The sequence below is a fragment of the Echinops telfairi genome, unplaced genomic scaffold, assembly GCF_000313985.2.
Source record: "Echinops telfairi isolate 266 unplaced genomic scaffold, ASM31398v2 ScPeMD7_7458;HRSCAF=8496, whole genome shotgun sequence".
Taxonomy (NCBI): domain Eukaryota; kingdom Metazoa; phylum Chordata; class Mammalia; order Afrosoricida; family Tenrecidae; genus Echinops; species Echinops telfairi.
In genome coordinates this window covers 16120030-16138382 of record NW_022111358.1, presented here as the reverse complement: position 1 = coordinate 16138382, position 18353 = coordinate 16120030, and the positions used below count along the sequence as shown (strand labels likewise).

At 54.8% G+C, this 18353-nt stretch overlaps 1 protein-coding gene and 1 pseudogene across 1 annotated transcript in view; both read left to right on the top strand.

Annotated features, from left to right (window-relative positions):
* Window positions 1–1119: 1119 nt before the first annotated feature.
* Window positions 1120–18353, top strand: part of LPO (lactoperoxidase) — an 18104-nt gene continuing 870 nt past the window's right edge. The window contains exons 1-11 of the mRNA XM_004707381.1: window positions 1120–1195; window positions 2143–2230; window positions 5288–5448; window positions 5967–6072; window positions 6420–6549; window positions 7239–7445; window positions 10153–10477; window positions 13531–13691; window positions 15932–16184; window positions 17158–17331; window positions 18030–18267. Of these exons, the coding sequence (XP_004707438.1) occupies window positions 1120–1195; window positions 2143–2230; window positions 5288–5448; window positions 5967–6072; window positions 6420–6549; window positions 7239–7445; window positions 10153–10477; window positions 13531–13691; window positions 15932–16184; window positions 17158–17331; window positions 18030–18267 (1919 nt within the window). The remainder of the gene's footprint in view (window positions 1196–2142; window positions 2231–5287; window positions 5449–5966; window positions 6073–6419; window positions 6550–7238; window positions 7446–10152; window positions 10478–13530; window positions 13692–15931; window positions 16185–17157; window positions 17332–18029; window positions 18268–18353) is intronic.
* Window positions 8586–9234, top strand: LOC101661640 (annotated as a pseudogene).

Below are 18353 nucleotides of genomic sequence, written 5' to 3'. Positions count from 1 at the left end.
AAGTCAGCCAAAGAAACCCCCTCCCCCAAAACCAAAAACCGTGGCCATCAATGGTCAATTGTGACCCAGGGTGACTCCATGTGTGTCTTGACTGGGTGGCACTCTAGCCCCTGTGGTTTCCTTGGCTGTAAGGAATGCTGTAGAGGTGGGTGGCCAGGCCCTCCTCCGGGTGTTGTCCCCTGCCCACCACCAGCACACACAGCTCTCTGCGTTTGCAGCCGCTGGGCGAATGCAAGCTGCCAACCTTTCATTAGGTAACTGAGCTCGAATCATGTATGCCACCCCAGGACCTGCAAAGTCAGCCGGGACCTGGGGCAGGATTCCACCTTGGCGTCCTCTCCCACGCCAGGCAAGCATGAAAAGTGTGCCCAGGTGCAGAATGGAAACTGATTTCTCTCAGGGGATCTTTAGGTAGAGGTGGGGGCTGGGACGGGCATCCTAGAGTTTCCATGAAAGACATTCGGATTGACTCCACCAAGTGCAAAGGACACTCAAAGTCCCAAAGCCTCTTGTCAACAAAGCTGCTGGATTCTAGTCCGGGGGATCTGGGCCCAGAGGTGAACCTCCTGGTTAAGGGTTACTATCAAGGCAGGAATCTCTCCAGTAGCCTGGGTCATCGCTCAGGGCTCAGGGTCACTCTGAGCTTTGTCATACGCTCCCAAAGAGCACTGGGTCCCTCCGTGGAAGGAGGAAGGGGACCCAAAGACAAGTTCAGGGTTGGTGATAGTATGAGCAGCTATGGGATTTCAAGAGTCACAGGAAGTCACAGAGAATCTGACCTCATGAATCACTTGGTCTGAGCTCTTCGCTCAGTGGGTGAGTGGCCCAGGGAGGCTCCGTCAGCTGGGCAAGGTCGTGGAGCTAGTCAGAGAAGTGCAGAATTAGCACCAGTGTAGCCTGACCAAAACCTGTGGCTTCCCCCACCCATCACCCCCACTCACATCTCTTCCTGTGCACCGCAGGAAGGGGGAGCCTTCTTTAGCTTACTCTTCCCTCTCCTGCTCTCAGGGTGCTTGGGATTCACTGAGTTTCCCTGAATTACCAGCACTTTGGTGGGATCCAATCCTGCCCCCGGGGCGTCAGCATATCACACCTATGACCTGGGGTCTCATTTCAGCCATGAGGGTCCTCCTCCACCTCCCCGCCCTCCTGGCATCTCTGACCTTGCTCCAGGTTGCAGTGCCCGCCGCACGTGGTAAGTATCTGCTGGGCTGCCTTAACAAAGTACCACACGGTGGGTGGCTGAACCAACCCAAATGGATTTTCTCATGGTTCAGGAGACCAGGAATCCAACATTCAAGTCTCGACAGGGCCCTTCTCTCTAAAAGCCCGAGGGGAGAATCCTTCCTCTCAGCTTCTGGTGGCTCCCAGCAATCCTTGGCTTGAAGCTGTGCCACTCCAGGCCCTGCCTTAGCCTTCGCGTGGCCTTCTCGTCTGTGTGTCTGAGAAAGCCACTAGTCCCTGAATTGAGAGTTTCCCCAACCCCTGACCCAGTAAAGGCACCCTGGTGGCACAGGGGCTGCTAATGGAAAGATTTGGGAGTGAACATTTACCAAGCCTGGGAAACCATAAGGAGCCGTTCCACTCTGTCCTAGAGGATCACTAAGAATCAGAATGAACTCTGGGCTAATCCAGTGTGACCTCGTCTTAAGTAATTACATCTGCAAAGATGCAAATGGGATCATCTTCTGAGGTTCCCATGAACATGAAATTTTAGTATTTTTCATCCCCCACATTCCCCTTGTTCAGAGCAGGCATCCCGCCCCTCCCCCCACGCCCCACGCCCAGTGTGAGTGTAACAAGGAGTTCCACCTCTACCCTCGCATCAGGTCAGTTATTTGGGGCCTTGGCTAGAGAAGCCCTCTGCTGGGCTAATGATCCGTGGGACCATCCCCCAGGGGCCAGCCAGCGTGAGTGGTCACACTCTCAGACCATCCCTGGGTACCTCCGTGGACTCCTGCAGGAGCCATTTGGACACTGGGCCCCTGGCGAGTCTGCACGTCTCTCCTAGAGCGCTGGAACTCTTGTGGAAGTGTCCTCACTTTTGTCCTCTGCCTTCTCAGATTTGAGGGGAGGGAGTAGCCCCAGGCCTCGCCAAGGCATGGGATCTGACACCCTGCTTCCCGCTTCTCCCACTCCAAGCACAGGCCACCGTAGCTGCCGCCATCTCTGATGCTGTAAAACAGGCCAAGGTCCAAGTTAACAAGGCCTTCCTGGATTCCAGAACCAGGTATGTGAACAAAACACACACACACACACAAGCTTCACAGGCTCCTCGGGCATGACAAGTGCTGCTAGGCCACCCCTGACGAGCCAGTGCTTCAAAGCAGTGACATAACTTGCTCTTCCATGCCCTCTAAAGTACGCAGCATGTAAGAGCAATAGCCCACAACTCCTAAACTCCTGAACGTCTGCATGGGGGCAAGTTCCTCAGGTGGTTCATTCCAGAGTCTCAGGGCCACCTGGAAGATGGTCTTCAGACACTCAACTAATGAACGGAGTCACTAAAGCCTACTGCTATTGATTCCCACTCATAATGACCCTATAGGGCCAAGTCGAACTGCCCCATAGGGTTTCTTTCCAAGGTTGGCATCTTGACAGAAGCCGACTGCCCCTGGCCAGTTTGAACAGGCGACCTTCTGGTGAGCCGCCAAGTGCAAACCCTATGGGGCAGCTCTACCTTGTCCTACAGCATCTCTGTGAGTTGGAACCAACTCAATGGTCATGGGGCTGTTTGGGTTTTCAAACTCCATCAAGACTCCAGGCCACAGGCCACACCCTCCTTCTCAGGGGTCGGCCCTCTGAGGTTCTTCCCGCTGACATGAAGGTGAAGGGGAGGCCCAGTGGTGGTCGAGGGAGGTCCAACATCTCAGCAACGATCCCCAGGTGGCAATCTACTCTCCCCACTTCCCTGCAATGTTTTTGTAGTCCCCAGGTACAGGGTGAATAAAAGTCACAAGATCAATGTTCACCCACCTCCTTGGCCTTTGGAATGTGGGCTACTGATGTCCACGGTTTAGGTCTTGGATTTAGGGACCTCATAGGGACAGAACGAGTCACGCAGTCCACGGGCAAACAATCCAGCCACTGGCCATGAAGACACGACAGGTACACTGCTCTAGCTGCTTACTGCCAGCAAGTCCATCGGACTCACGGTGACCCTACAGGACACGGTCGAACTGCCCCGTGGGTTTCCCAGGCTGTGATTCTCGCTAGGAGAATGAAGCCTCATCTTCTCCCTCAGCGCTCTGGTGGCGCAGTGGTTAAGCGTTGGGCTGATAACAGAAAGAGAGAGCCTGCCGGAGCACAGGCACACAGTAGGCCAGATGTCTGGAAGGACTGGGGGCCAGTGGGGGGGGGCAGCATTCAGGAGCAGGTGGCATTCCAGGGACAGGAACTGCAATGGCCAAGCCCCGAGGCAAGAAAGAGGTGTGGTGCTCTGCAAACAAAGGGGAAGCTCCCAACACAGCTCTAACATGGGCCTTGGCAGTATGATTTCCATTTTACAAATTCACCCGCCTCTGTGTGGAGAAGGAATGGGAGGGAGACGGGAGTAGAAGCAGTGAACCCAGGAAGAGGCTACGGGGTGGCCCAGGCTTGGGGCTGGGGTGACTTGGCCTGGGGTGGAGGCAGTAGGGAAGGACAAGGGGTCCCTGCTCCAGTGGAGCCCAGCCCTGATACCAAGCAGGAGGGGAGTCCCTGGTGAGCCAGTGTGTAGGCGAGGAACCCCAAGAGGCTAGGATGGAAGGAGGGAGGGGACCCAGAAGCTCTGCAGGAGATCTCTCAGATTGCTCTGGGGAAACCCTGCGACTCACCTCCTGTGTTCAGCGTGGGGGGAGGTTGCATCAGCTGCTTCCAGACCTTGCTGCTGCTAGCACGCGCGTGTTGGCTGTACCCGAGACACCCCTGGCTGCCCTGTGTCTTGGTTTCCCCCTGCTGCCCCCACAGGAGGACACAAGCGGTGGCAGGAACTCACTTCCCCGTGGTTTCGGGGTCTGGAAGTCCAAATTCCGGGCATTTCTCTCCCCCTGTTGGAGGGATGTGGGGGGAGCCCCCGCGGCCTTTTGGCAATCTTGGCAGTCCAGCTGCCCCTGTGTGCTCATTTCTATGCCTCATCTGCCCCTCCTCTATCGTCGAAACAAACAGGTTCCGGGCATGTTCCACACGGGTCCAACGTGACGATGAAACCCTCTTTCCAAACAGGGTTACGCCCACAGGGACAGGGGTTGGGATTCCAGATCATATTTTAGGGGGCCACGGTTCAACCTGCAAAAAAAAAGTATTGGGTCAAACCAGACAGAACAGGTTTCTTTTTCTTTAAGGTAATTAAATGATCAGAGAGCATGATTCCCATCGTTCTCCTATTTGACGAAGAAGGACACTGGGGAACAGAGGTTGAGCAACTTGCCCAGAGTTAAGAGCCCAGCCCAGCTTGTCTGCTCCCCAGTTCCCAGACTGGCTGCTCTGGAGTTCATTCAGCCCAGCAAGGCTACAGGGTCCAGTGGGACTGGCCCACCGGGTTTCCAGGGCTCTCAATCTCTGTGGCTGCCGATCCTTACATCTTGTTCTTGTGGAGAAGCCGGAGGGTTTGAACGGGCAACCTTTTGGTTAGCAGCTGAGCGGTTAACCCGCTGTGCCCAACCTCCTTATCGCACATTGAGGAGATTGGGGCGCGGTGAGGAGGCGGAGCGTTCGCGTGGAGGGGCAGTGCCGTGCTGGCGGCCACTGCTGCGGGGTCTCACCCTTCTTGGCAGAGGGGCTTGGCTTCTCATGTCACAGGTGGAGGATTAAGAAACAAGCTAGCGCTCTTGCCCCAGGCCGGCTGGGCAATCGGCGGGACGCCCCGCCCAGGCCCCAGTGGTACCTCATCTGGGCAGAAGGCTCACAGGCCTTTCTTCTTCTAATCATCAGCCCACGGGACTTGAGGAGAAGCCAGCTGGGTCAGCTCTGACTCAGTAAAGCCCTGGGAACCGTGTGCTTGTGAAGTTGTCCCGGTTGGTTCTGACCGAGCCAGCCCAGCTGCAGCTCTGATGTAGGTTCAGGACCCCCTGGTGCCCATCCACCTGACTGCCCTCAGGACAGTGCCCGGCAAAGCTGAGAGACACACTGTCGCTTCCTCTTCCCAGAAGAGATTTCCCAGGAAGCAGGAAATAGATGAAGACAAGGTTCTGGGAGCTTAAGGAATGCCTGTCTTCATGTGCTGCCCACAACCCCAGCCCCACCCTCGGGGACAGGCTCGGCACTTGGGGGGTTGCCATCCTGACACCCCCATTGCTCTCGATTGCAGGCTGAAGACTTCCATGAGCACCGAGTCTCCCACCAGTCGGGAACTCATAGAATATCTCAAGCACGCTAAAGGGTGTACCCGCACGGCCATCCGCAACGGGCAGGTGTGGGAGGAGTCCTTAAAGAGACTGAGGCAGGACGTGTCCTGGGCCAACGTCACAGGTACAGAAAACCTACCGGGCCCTCCCTGGCCAGAGACAACGGAACACAAACACACAAGAAAGAGCTGCCCTGTGTCCTGGGCCCAGCTCTGCGCCATACTTGGCCGTCCCCTTGGCGGAAACCGATGGACAGGTCCCTTCTGCAGTGCGCCTGGCTGATGGGGTCCGAGCCCCTCCAAACCCAGAGGCAGGAACTCAGATCGGCAAGGTCACCATGCAAGCTCCCAGTGGGGGGCGCGAGTATTCTTTGTACACCCCCACCTGTAGGAAGACCCCAGAGTCAACTAACACTAGGTCTGCTTCCCAAACCGCAGGGCCACGGCTCACAAGTGGGCAGAGGGCAGTTAAGCCCCCTGTGCCAGGGGTCATTTCCTAGGACTGGTTTGCAGGAGATGGGCTTGCCCAAGGGGTTCTGGGTCAAGAGGGCCTGAAACACTGTCAGCCCATCAGCGTGCCCCCAGCCTTCTCTGCAGACGGAGGAATGAGCGGAGCCCCTGTGGGGACCCTTGCGTTTCACAGACTGGGCCGTCCTCTCCCGTGAAGTGGGCTGCGGGGTCCCTGGCCCGGTGCCGAAATGTGACCAGAACAGCCCGTACCGCACCATTACCGGAGACTGTAACAACAGGTGACTGGGCTGGGGGTGGGGGTGGGGTTGACCCCGCCAGGACCACCAGGCTCACCCCGCTGCGCAGCCCAGCCAGGCGCTTCACCACTGGCTATTTGCAGGCTGAACGCTCACTGCCCGGCCCTCCTGGATTTGGGGACCCCTCGGAGTCTGCTGGGCGGGAACCTGCCCCACCCCGAGTCCCCACCCTCCAGACCTTTCGGGCGGCTCCAGGAGGCTCCCGTGCGACCACCGCACCCCACCTGTCCCCAGTGGGCCAGGGTGATGCAGAAAAACCCACGTTTGAGGGGCGCCTGCTCCCCGGGGGCAGGCGGCAGGGGCTGAGGACTGGTCCCGCCGGGTTTCAGGAGGAAGCCGGCGCTGGGAGCCGCCAACCGGGCGCTGGCGCGCTGGCTGCCCGCCGAGTACGAAGACGAGTTCTCCCTGCCCTTTGGGTGGACGCCGGGGAAGACGCGCCGCGGCTTCCCGGTGCCGCAGGTGAGAGGCTGGGCGAGGCCCGCGTCGTGGGGATGGCCGGCGGGGGCACTGCGCCCCCCACGCGGGACGGCAGCACGGGGCCGGGGAGGCGCGCCCCAGCCCCCGCGACCCCCCATTCCCGTGGACCCGCTCTCAGGAGCGGTTCCCCAAAGTGCCGCTAGAAGGCACCAGAGCCCGGAGCCCGGAGTCCAGCCGGGCTGGTGGTCGCGTCCCCAGATACCCTGGAGTCCCCAGACAGATGGCCGCCTAGCCCCGCCTCCTGCTTGCGCTGCCCCTGCCCCAGCCCCCGGGGTCCTTCAGCTGTTGTTGGTCTGGAGGTCCCGTCCATTGGCCTCATCTGAGTTGGCAGCTCCTGCCCAAAGGGCCCCTTTTCCTCTCTGGACACCGGGTGCCTCCTTGGCACTGGCTCCTAAGGCAGCCTGCCTTTGCTTTCCCTCTGCGGGGTGGACGGAGCTCTGGCCTCAGAAGCTATACAGACCTGGTTTCGACCCTACTGCTGTCCCTTCCGAGTTTCGGGACCCCTTGCCCTCAGTCTTACGTCCATAAAATGGGAGTAATGCCACCCACTGGGGAGTCCAATGTGCCTGCCAGGTGGCTGGTACTCAGTAAATTGCAGTGGAGCCCGAATGCCCAGAGCACCTCTTCCTCCAGCCCACCCACCCTCCCCCTCCACTTCTCTCTCCTTACAGGCCCGAGAGGTGTCCAACCAGATTCTCGGCTACCTGAATGAGGAGGGGGTCCTGGACCAGCGCACATCCCTGCTCTTCATGCAGTGGGGTCAGATTGTGGACCACGACCTGGACTTCGCCCCCGACACGGAGCTGGGGAGCAGCGAGTCCTCTAAAGCCCAGTGTGACAAATACTGTATCCAGGGGGGCAACTGCTTCCCCATCATGGTAGGTCCCTGCGGTTTGCCCCTTGCCCGCCCCGACGGAGCGGACATAGACCGCTGTCAGCCAGAATCCCCAAGCCTGGCCCAGCCACTCATGCACTCACCCGTGTGTTCAGTAACAGACTTTGTCACTAGCCTCGGCAGGCAGTGCACTGAACACTGCACGTTTAGAGGTGACTAACACACAGCTCATGCCCCTGGACGAGGGGCCAGAGAGAAATGAACAAGCCCCTGATGAGGAAATCAGGAAGCTCGGGGAGGGTGGTCTTCACCTAGTGCAGCGGTTCTCAACCTGTGGGTCTCGACCCTTTTGTGGGTCACACAACCCTTTCACAGGGGTTGCCCAATTCGTAGCAGTAGCAAAATGACAGTTATGAAGTAGCAACAAAAATAAGTTTATGGTGGGGGGTCACCACCACATGAGGAACTGTATTAAAGGGTGGCAGCCTTAGGAAGGTTGAGAACCACTGACTAGTGGCTTATTAGAAATGCAAAATGGTTGTCCCACCCAGACGTTCAGAAACAGAGCCTACGCTTTCCCAGGGTCCCTAGGAGATTTGGCTCATGTGCCATAACATTTGTGCTGAGATGTTCTGCGCCATCCTGGGGCCAGGGGAGACTGTTCCCAGAAGGAGCTGGCACTGCCCGGATGAGTCAGAGGGAGCCGGCAGGGATTTCCGGGAATATCTAGCAGAAAGGGGGAGGACTTTGAGATAGTCCTGTTCTTCTTTGTGGATATTACCATTGGAGAGCCACTTACTTATTCCTTCAAACAAGCCAAGGCTGCGAACCGTGGTGCAAGGAACATGGGGTGGAGAGGGAGGCCGATCTGGATCCGAGTCCTACGTTTATAAATCCTTGGGCAGGTGACTCGACCCCTCTGGACTTTAGTCTTCTCACCTGTAAAATGGGATGCAGCTGTCTTCTTTGCAAGGTTTTGTGAGGTAAAGTTGCATAATGCATGGCACAGGAGGTTCCAAATAAATAAACAGTAGCTATCATTAGCACAAGGAGCCCTGGTGGTGTGGTGAGCTGCTAACCGTAAGGTCAGCGGTTCGAATCCACCAGCCGCTGGTGGGAGAACAGGGAAGCCGCCTGCCCCCATAAAAATTTAAAAGTCTCCTTCTCGCCGAACGCTGCCAAGATGGTGTTCAGGCGCTTCGTGGAGGTTGGCCGGGTGGCCTGCATCTCCTTTGGACCTCATGCCAGGAAACTGATCAGACCCGGGCTTTGGTTGATGGCCCTTGCACTCAAGTAAGGAGGCAGGCTCATGCCTTTCAAATGCATCCTCAAGTTCCCACACGGTGCCCGACAGAAGTCTGTCCGACAAGCCTGGCAGAAGGCGGATATCAGTACAAAATGGGCAGCCACAAAATGGGCCAAAAAGATTGAAGCCAGAGAAAAGAAAGCCAAGATGACAGATGTTGATCGTTTTAAAGTCATGAAGGCAAAGAAAATGAGGAGCTGGCTAATAAAGTATGAAGTTAAGAAGCTTCAAAGGGCGGCTCTCCTGAAGGCTTCTCCCAGAAAAGCAAGTGCTGCAAAGGGAGCAGCTAGGGCGAAGGTTCCAGCTAAGAAGGGGGCTGCTGCCGCCACCGCCCGCCAGCAAGAAGGCTCCCGCCCAGAAGGAGAAAGCTCCTGCTCAAAAAGAGAAGGCTCCCGCCCAGAAGGAGAAAGCTGCAGGTCAGAAGGCTGGGCCTCAGAAAGCCCAGAAAGCTCCAGCCCAGAAAACACCTGCCCCAAAGGCAACTGGCAAGAAAGCATAACACGCTGTTATAAAAAGTAATAAAGTTTCTATTGCCAAGCTGAAAAAAAAATTTTTTTTGAAGTCTCAAAAACCCAAAGGGGCAGTTCTACTCTGTCCTAAAGGGTCGCTGGGAGTCAGAAGTGACTTCCTGGCAGTGAGTGAGTGTGATCATTAGCACTATAGGAGCTGGGCTGCTAACCACATGGCTGACAGTTCAAATCCACCGACTGCTCCCCTGGAGAAAGATGAGACTGTCCACTCTCATTAAAATTTAGCCTTGGACAACAGAAAAGTGGGTAAAGGGAGACAGTGGTCTGTGTAAGACATGAAAAAAATTAAGGGTTCATGGGGGAAGGAGGAAAAAAATGAACTGATCCCAAGGGCTCAAGTAGAAAGCAAATGTTTTGAGAATGATGATGGCCACATATGCACAGATGTGCTTGACAACGATGGATGGAGGGATGGGTTGTGATGAGAGCTGCACGAGCCCCAATAAAGTGGCTTTTTTAAAGGGAGAGAGCGAAGACAAATCTAAAGCGCTGGATCCTGGGCCAGGAGCACTGACTGTCAGTGCTGTCCATGTTTCTGAAAGAAAAGAAGGAAAAAAGACTTAGTCCCGGAAACCCTGTGTGTCGGGATCCACTAAGGGCAGTGGGGTTTTAGTAGTGGTAGTCATTAGCCAAACCCTTCCTCATCTCGTGCCCACCTTCCCTATCCAGGGATCTCAGGTTCCACCTCACCCAAATTTCGGAGCCCAAGGAGTGTAAGGCTAACAGCCCCCTCAGCTCTCGGACACAGTGAGGTGGGATGAACCCCAGGGTTTTGTGACACTGGGTGTGTGATGTCAACAAGAGGTGCCAGGGTCAGTTGGCATCTTTGCCATCTGCATCCAGATTCCACTAGAGAAAGGTCCCCAGGGCCCAGCTGTGTGACCCCTGCCCAGTCACCACCCCCCTCTCCACAGTTCCCACCCGAGGACCCCAAGGTGAAGACCCAAGGGAAGTGCATGCCGTTCTTTCGAGCTGGGTTTGTCTGCCCCACGCCACCCTACGAGTCCTTGACCCGAGAGCAGATCAACGCGCTCACCTCCTTCCTGGACGCCAGCCTTGTGTATGGGTCAGAGCCCAGTCTGGCCAGACGCCTCCTCAACCTCAGCAGCCCACTGGGCCTCCTGGCTGTCAACCAGGAGTTCTCCGACCACGGGCTGCCCTATCTGCCCTTCGACAGCAAGAAGCCAAGCCCCTGCGAATTCATCAACACCACCGCCAGAGTGCCCTGCTTCCTGGCAGGTGAGTCTCAGTGGGGACTAGAGGGGGTGTCCACGGACAAGGGGACTTCCCTGGGGACTGAGCACAGAGGGAGACTAAGCACTGCACACGGCCACCAGGCAACGTCCAGGGGGTCTTCGCCATTGCTCCTTGTCGTCCTCTTTTGGGGAGAATGTGTACCAAAGCACCGCGCTCCCTGGCACCGGCCCAGGGCTAGCAGAGGGGCCCAGATGAAGACAGAATTAAGAAAAACATGTTTACTGTACAACATCATTGTTCAGTGGCAAATCAGGGAGCTCCAGAAATGTACCAAAATAGACGTAAGCTTAAAAAGTGTACACAATTTCCCACCCGCCTGTGATGCCGATCGAGAGCTTGGCTCTCGAGCGCTGCAGTAGCAGCATGATGACCAGTGGGCGGCCTTCGCAGACAGGCCGTGTTTCTCACGGTCCCCGAGGCGAGAAGTCTGAGAGAAGTCTGACATCGGGATGCCGGCTCTGGAGGACACCTGTCTCTCTGTCTACTCTGTTCCAGTTTCTGCCCCTTGGTTCCTTGGAGAGAGAGCTTCATGTGGCTCGGCATCTGTCCTCTCCCATCTCTGCTCGCTCGTCCGTGCCTGATCTGATTCAAAACAGATCCTGCACCTACATGGCCTTATTAACAAAGCGGGGGAAGCCAGTGCCCACACAGGATGTCAACCATCTGTGTAACCAAACCAAACTCACGGCTCTCAAGGTGGTGCCTGCTCCTGGTGCCCTCTGAGACAATGCAGAACTGCCCCTGTGAGGTCCCCAGGCTTTACCGCCAGCCTCCTCTTTCTCCTGAGGAGCAGCCCCTGCTGGAACTGCCTCCCAGTTAGCAGCCCAGTGGGAGACCCACCCCGAAACCAGGGCTCCAGCTACAGGTGTTTACAGCACGTATTTTTGATTTGACATGCATATTTTGGAGGACAGAATTCAACCCATAACAGTATCTTCCCAGTATTGTTTTCTGTCATAGCTATCCTTCTCCACTTTGTCTTTTGACATCTTGCAATCATACTATAAACCATGCTCTCTGGCCAGACCTTCACTTTCTAGTGCCCGGCTCATTCACTGTTCGTCCACAGAGTGGCTTGTCACGGCGTAGGTGAGGGAACTTCAAAAAGTTCAGGGACAAATGCCACTCCCCATTCATGCCATCTTGCCACGAAGCACGAAGCACGCTTGTTTTGTCATGCTCTGTTGTGTCAGCCCTCTTTGGGGACACGGTGGCTATTTCTAAGAAGCCCTGACAGTGCATTGATTAAGCTCTCGGCTGCTCACCTCAAACCGGGCAGTTTGAGCCCACGGAAGAAAGATGTAGCATTCTGCTTCCACAAAGATGACCGCTGTCAATGAGTCAGAATCAACTCACAGACACACAGCAGGCTATTTCTGGATTTTTCCAGGTTTGGTTTTGTTTTTCTCATGTAGATGAACATCCTTCTTGTACACAGTAGAACCCCGGACCTCGACGCTAATCCGTTCTAGAAGGAGCATCGAGTTCCGAATCAAATTTTCCTCTAAGAAATAACTGAAAATGGATTAATCCGTTCTCAACCACCAAATTTTACCCTAACCTTGGCCTTTTATACACAACATTACACAGAAATGTCACCAATTAGCACCGAGTGACCGAAACACGAGCTGCTTTTGTTTACAACAATCACGCGCGTCAGGTCACAGTCCGACGTTTTGTTGGAGCGCCGATGAAAAATCTCCTCAGCATTTCAAGTTGAAATCCAATTATATTGAGTACTGATGTGGTCTAGTACCAGGATTCTACTATATTTTAATGAATTTCTCAACCTAATTTCCCAGAGGTGAAATTTCCAGATTAAGAGGAATGTGTTGTTTCAAGACTTTAAGAAACTTGGTACAAAGCCCCCTCCATTTGGTGGACCACCAGAGTTCTACTTTCAATGCTGTTCCTTCCAGGGACTCATGCCTCCCACCCCGCACCCCCAACTCTCCACCCCTGCCCTGGCTTCTAGGAACCTTCTCTCCTCAAACCAAAACAAAAGCCCCACCCGACATAGCAGGAGGCTGGCCCCTGAGCCAATATCTCTCAGTAGATCCCTGGAACTCTGTCCCCACCCACCTCTTCCCAATCCGGACCCAGAACCCAGCCCAGCCCTTGCTCCACTTCCCGGAAATACCCACTAAGCTACAGCGTCTGTGACGTTAGCAGAGGGTCTGATGAGCAGAGGGACAGGAAGAGGTCATCTTGTGAAACACGAGTCTCCCGTCATTTTAGGGGTTCTCTCCTGCCCTCCGTCTTCTCTTCCCCTCCCTCCCAGATAGCCCCCCAGCTCCAGAGTCTTCTCTCCCTATTCTGGAGGGGGCTGGTGGCCCCCTGAGGAGCCTGTCCTCAAAACTGCACCCTCAAAATCTCCAAAGTTGCTCAACAAAATAAAACCCCACAGCCACCCACAGGACAGAGTAGACTTGCCTCTTTTGGGAAGCCTCTTTTCCCCTCCTGTGGAGCAGCTGTGGATTTGAACTGCCAGCCTTTGGGTTAGCAGTCCAACGTGGAACCCACTATACCCAGAGGGTTCTTTCTAACAGGATAAAGAGCCCTTTCTTTATTTGCGAAAGGAGCGTTGGTGGCACAAAGACTCAGTGTTAGGCTACTGAGGGACCGGCGGCAGCTCCAACCCCGTAGCGCAGGAAATTCTATGGAGCAGGGACTGGGCTTCAGAATCAACTTGATGATACAAAACATCTGCCTGCACCATTCTTAGAAGGCAGTGGGAGGATGGTTGATAGTATGTGTCACTGTGACTACAATCCTGTGAGATAAGCCTGGTACCCCCACGCTCCCAGAGAGGCTCCCGAAGGCTCGTAAATAAGGTTGCCCAAGTAACTTGCTCAAGATCACCGTCCAGAGGTGGCAGAGCGGGCATTCCACCCTCTAGTTCCCCATCCCAGCCCATCCCTCTTAAACTCCCCGTAACGCCCCTAAATCAACTGGAGGGAGGGTCCCTGGGGCACCATTATTCCTTGTGCTGCCTGCTCAGGGAGAGCCAACCTGCCTGCCTCCCGGGCTTCTAGGAGATTCTCGCGCCTCGGAGCAGACCCTGCTGGCTGTGTCTCACACCCTCTTCCTCCGGGAGCACAACAGGCTGGCCCAAGAGCTGAAGAGAATCAACCCTTCCTGGGACGGAGAGGTGCTCTTCCAAGAAACCCGGAAAATCCTGGGAGCCTTCGTGCAGGTCAGGAGGGGCGGAGCCCCACGTCACACCCAGCCTGCCTCCCTGCTCCAGCTCAGCCCTCTGCTTCCTCCTCTGTTTGCCACGCCTCCATTTCCCCCTCTGCTGCCTCCCTCCCATTGGAGCCCTCCATCCTGTCCCCTCTGGAGCTTTCCGGTCCTTACATGAATGCCTGGGTGGGGGGGGCGGGGGCACCAGAGAGGTGCTAGTGAGTTGGGTGCATGGGTGTGGCCGCCCTGGTCCTATCCCCAGGCCTGGAGGCTCCATCACTCCTGGGACTGACACATACCAGTTGTTCTGATGGGACTCTATTCTTTATGACTCTCTCCGCCTGAGCCACATGTCACGGGCAGATGCAGTACTCAGTGGATGCTGTTGATTGACGGATTGACCGGAAGAGATTTGGAAAGGTGGACATGTTAGTATTAGCCATGCACATGTTCTTCAAGCTTTTATTTTGAAATTACTCTAGAGTCACAGGAAGCGACCCTGAAATCGTACCGAGAGGTCCCATGCCCCTTTCATTCAGCCCTCCCCAATCTTACGGAACTCGGGGATGCCATCAAAGCAGAAAACTGACATCAACACAAACCATAATGAGGCAGAGTTCACCAGTCATGCATGCAATCGTTTGTGTGTGTGAGTGTCTAGTTTTGTCACACGCTGCTTCATGTGGCCACCGTCACAGTGAAGGCATTCGCCCACACCATCCCCACAGGACGTCTGCACGCAACTCCTCACCCCTCACCCCTGGCCACCACCCGAAGCCACCCACTGCCAGCGAGTCGCTACTAAGTCGTGGCCACTCCACGTGGGACAGACGAGTGGCATTGCTCCATCTGGGCAGCTTCTGTGTTTTACAAAATGCACAGAGCCATGCAGTGTGCATCCTTTCGAGGTGTTTTAAGATTCCATTCAGCGTACCCTCCTTGAAGCTCACCCCCACGGCTGCATGTGTCAGGAGTTCGTCCCTTGTTGTCGTGCATGTGGATAGCCCACAGTTTGGTTCACCAGGTGGTGTCTAGGTTGGGGCTCATTTGAATCGAGCTGCGATCCCGTTTGGGGACACATCTGCATGGAAGCGCCTTTCCTCGTCTCTGGGGTCTGCGCCCACGAGTGCGCCCCGTGATCAGTGTGAGGGACTGCCACGCGTTTTCACCCCCTCCCCCAGCAGTGTCCCAGGGCTCCCCTTCCTCTGCACCCTCCGTGTCACCACTGCTGTTCATTTCAGCTGGGCTGGTAGGGAGGTGTGCAGTGGTCTCGCCTTGTGATTTTCATCTGACTCCTGTAGTGGGGAAGAATGATTGGCATCTTTCCATGTGCTTCTTTGCCATCCGCATGTTTTCATCCAAGAAACACCTGTGGAGACCTTTGCCTGCTCCGAGCTGGAGTTTTAAGAACACACTAGTTGTGAGAGTTCTTCCTATAGTCTAGACACGAGTGCTTTGTCAGGTGTGTCCTTGGAAAGTAGTCTCTCCCACTCTGGCTTTTTCTTTCCAGTCCCTTAACAGGACCTGTAGCAGGATAAGTGTTTTCATGAAATTTTAATTTTGATGAGCATTTCCTTTCACAGTGTGTGTTTCAGAACCCTTTGCTTAGTCCTAGATCCCAAATACTGTCTCCTTTCCCTGGACGCTTTAGAATGTTGTCCTTTATATTGAGTTTATCTTTGCATAAAGGATGAGGTTTAGGTCTAGGTTTTTGTTTTCTCGACGGACGGCCCCCAATTGCATCAGTATCCCTTATGGAAATGCTTGTCCCTCCTGCATCGAAGCACTCTCGCTCCTTAGCCAAAACTTAATTGGGCATATTTGTGTGAGTCTACTGGGGACTATTTATTCAATTCCATTAATCTGTGTGCTTATTCTTCCTACATTACCACACTGTGTGGTTGCGGTAGCTATACAATAAACCTGAATCGGAATAACATGACATCCTTTAGTTAAAGGGGCACATCAGGACTGCCCCTTTAGCATTAAGGCCTAAATGTAGAACAAAGATGGCAAAGAGAATGCACCTCAGCTGCCAAGTCCAAATCACACCTATGTTGAGAAAAGTCATGTGGGTCAGCAGGAAGGATGTCATGATGGATTAGCAATGTCTGCCGCGGTCATCCAGAGGGGGATGAGGCACGTAGGTGAGCCACTTGCTGTCCTTGGTTTCGGACTACTCCGGCAAGCTCTTGGCCACAGCTCCGGGCCAGCCTCCCTCTGCAGAGATTTAAGTCATATTTCTCCTTCCAGATTGTCACCTTTAGGGACTACCTGCCCATTGTGCTAGGTGACGAGATGCAGAAAAAGATCCCCCCTTATCAAGGCTACAGCGAATCTGTGGATCCCCGGATTTCCAACGTCTTCACCTTTGCCTTCCGCTTCGGCCACTTAGAGATCCCCTCCACAGTGTCCCGCCTGGATGAGAACTACCAGCCGTGGGGCCCAGAGCCAGACCTCCCCCTGCACACGCTCTTCTTCAACACCTGGAGGATAGTCAAAGACGGTATGTCCCGGGAGGCATGCGCTGTCAGCCGGCCCTCCCACTGTCCAGCCCGCTTGGAACTCAGACTCCCGATTTCTCATGTGACCCTGCCCGAGTGAATTCATCCCTCTGAGGCTTATCTGTAAAATGGGGACAATAAAAGTACTTATCTCACTAAACCCAAACCCACCAATTCACATAGAGCAGAGTAGAACTACTCCATAGTGTTTCTGACGTTGTAATTCTTTACAGAAGCAAATGGCTTCATCCTTCTCCCAAACTGGCAGCCTTTCAGTTAGCAGCCACGTACTTAACCCACTTCCCTAGCTCACTAGGATATCTACATGAGTTAGATGAGATACCTGTATCAAGCATCCTGCAAGGGTTTCTGACACACAGAAAGTGGTCAGTGAAAATTGGCCCTTCCTTCCTTCCTTCCTTCCCTCCTTCCTTCCTTCCCTCCTTCCTTCCTTCCGGCTTCTAACATGCCTAGGATGACCTACTCCCTTCTCTAGACTGCTGCCACCCTTGTAGAAAGGACTCATGGGCTTGGCAAATAAGATTGCTCCTTTCTGGCACCTCCATTAGGTGCCAGAAGTTGGATTCAATTCTCCTTCATCCCCGGGCTGGGCTCTGTGGAGACCTGATTTACTTAAGGCCTGACAAGTCAGAGCCATTTCCTAGAATGATGCTGCCTCTCTCTCCTGTGGCAACGTTCTTTCAGAAGAACATCAGGGAGGAGAAGGACCTAACTCCACGCACTACAGCTTGGAGAAAATCCTGAAGCTTATGTTTGTAACATCATCCCATGAGCGTCCCTCCCAGAGAGCTGGGCTGCCCTCTGCCTGCCGAGCACCCCCTGTGAAGGCTACTGTCTACCCTTCTCTCCTGGCCCTATCCTGACTTTCACCTGAAAGACAATGTCAGGTGGCGGGAGGGGCCAACGGTGCAAGATGTTCCCATTCCCACGATGGCCTCTGGGTGGCCCCTACAGGTGGCATTGACCCTCTGGTGCGGGGGCTGCTGGCCAAGAAGTCCAAGCTGATGGAGCAGAATAAAATGATGACAGGAGAACTGCGCAACAAGCTCTTCCAGCCAACTCACCAGACCCATGGCTTTGACCTTGCCGCCATCAACATACAGCGAGGCCGGGACCATGGGCTGCCTGGTACGTGGCTGGGACGAACCTGGTCCCAGGGAGCTTTCAGCTACTTTGGGGGCTCCTGGGGACTCTCTCTTTCGGTTGCAGTCTTGAGGCTCAGTTCTCAAATAGAAGGCAAGGAGCCTGGTTGCCATAAGCCATCCTGCTCATCAGTGAAATGGAATCTTCCAGTTTTCCTAGAGCAGAGGCAAGAGAACATGCCTGGTCCTACCTTCAAACACCTCAATGGAAAAGCAATTAGCCAACCGCTTGTAAAACCATTTTAATGATCCTCACCACCACCACTACCACCACCAAAAAAAAGATCACTTAAAGGAGAGTAGAAAGAAGCAAATAATGGTTGGGCCTTTCCTTGGTGCCCATGAAAGGTAATGTACTAGAGGAGTATTAGACCCAGGCTGCCTGAGTTCACTGCCCAGCTGTGCCATTCACTGGTTGTACCACCCTGGGCAGTCACTCCTCATCTGTATTTTAGTGTCTAGTCTTGATGCCAGGCTTAGAATGGTGGCTGGACCCGTCCTGTCAGCCTCAGGAGATGAAAGTATCCAAAGCTTAAACTGTGGATCATCCCAAAGCCTCCTTCATCCTCAAAGGCGAGGAGCCCAGACTTGCTGGGGCTGATGACACTAGAGAGGTTATGTCTCCAAGAAGGGGTGTCTGCAGGAAGCCCCTGGGGTGATACAGCCTCGGCCTCCCCATCCTAGGGTACAACTCCTGGAGAGGCTTCTGTGGTCTCTCCCAGCCCAAGACACTGAAGGAGCTGGGCACCGTGTTGAAGAACAAGATGCTGGCTAAGAAGCTACTGGATCTCTACAAGACCCCTGACAACATCGATGTCTGGGTGGGAGCCGTTGCTGAGCCCATGGTAGAGGGAGGCCGGGTGGGGTCTCTCTTGGCCTGCCTTCTGGGGAAGCAGTTCCGGCAGATCCGGGATGGAGACAGGTACGTATACCCTAGGACCAGGACCGGCGAGCAGAGCCTTTCTGTAAGCTGGGCCAACCCCAGACCCCAGCATGGGTGGGTTTCTC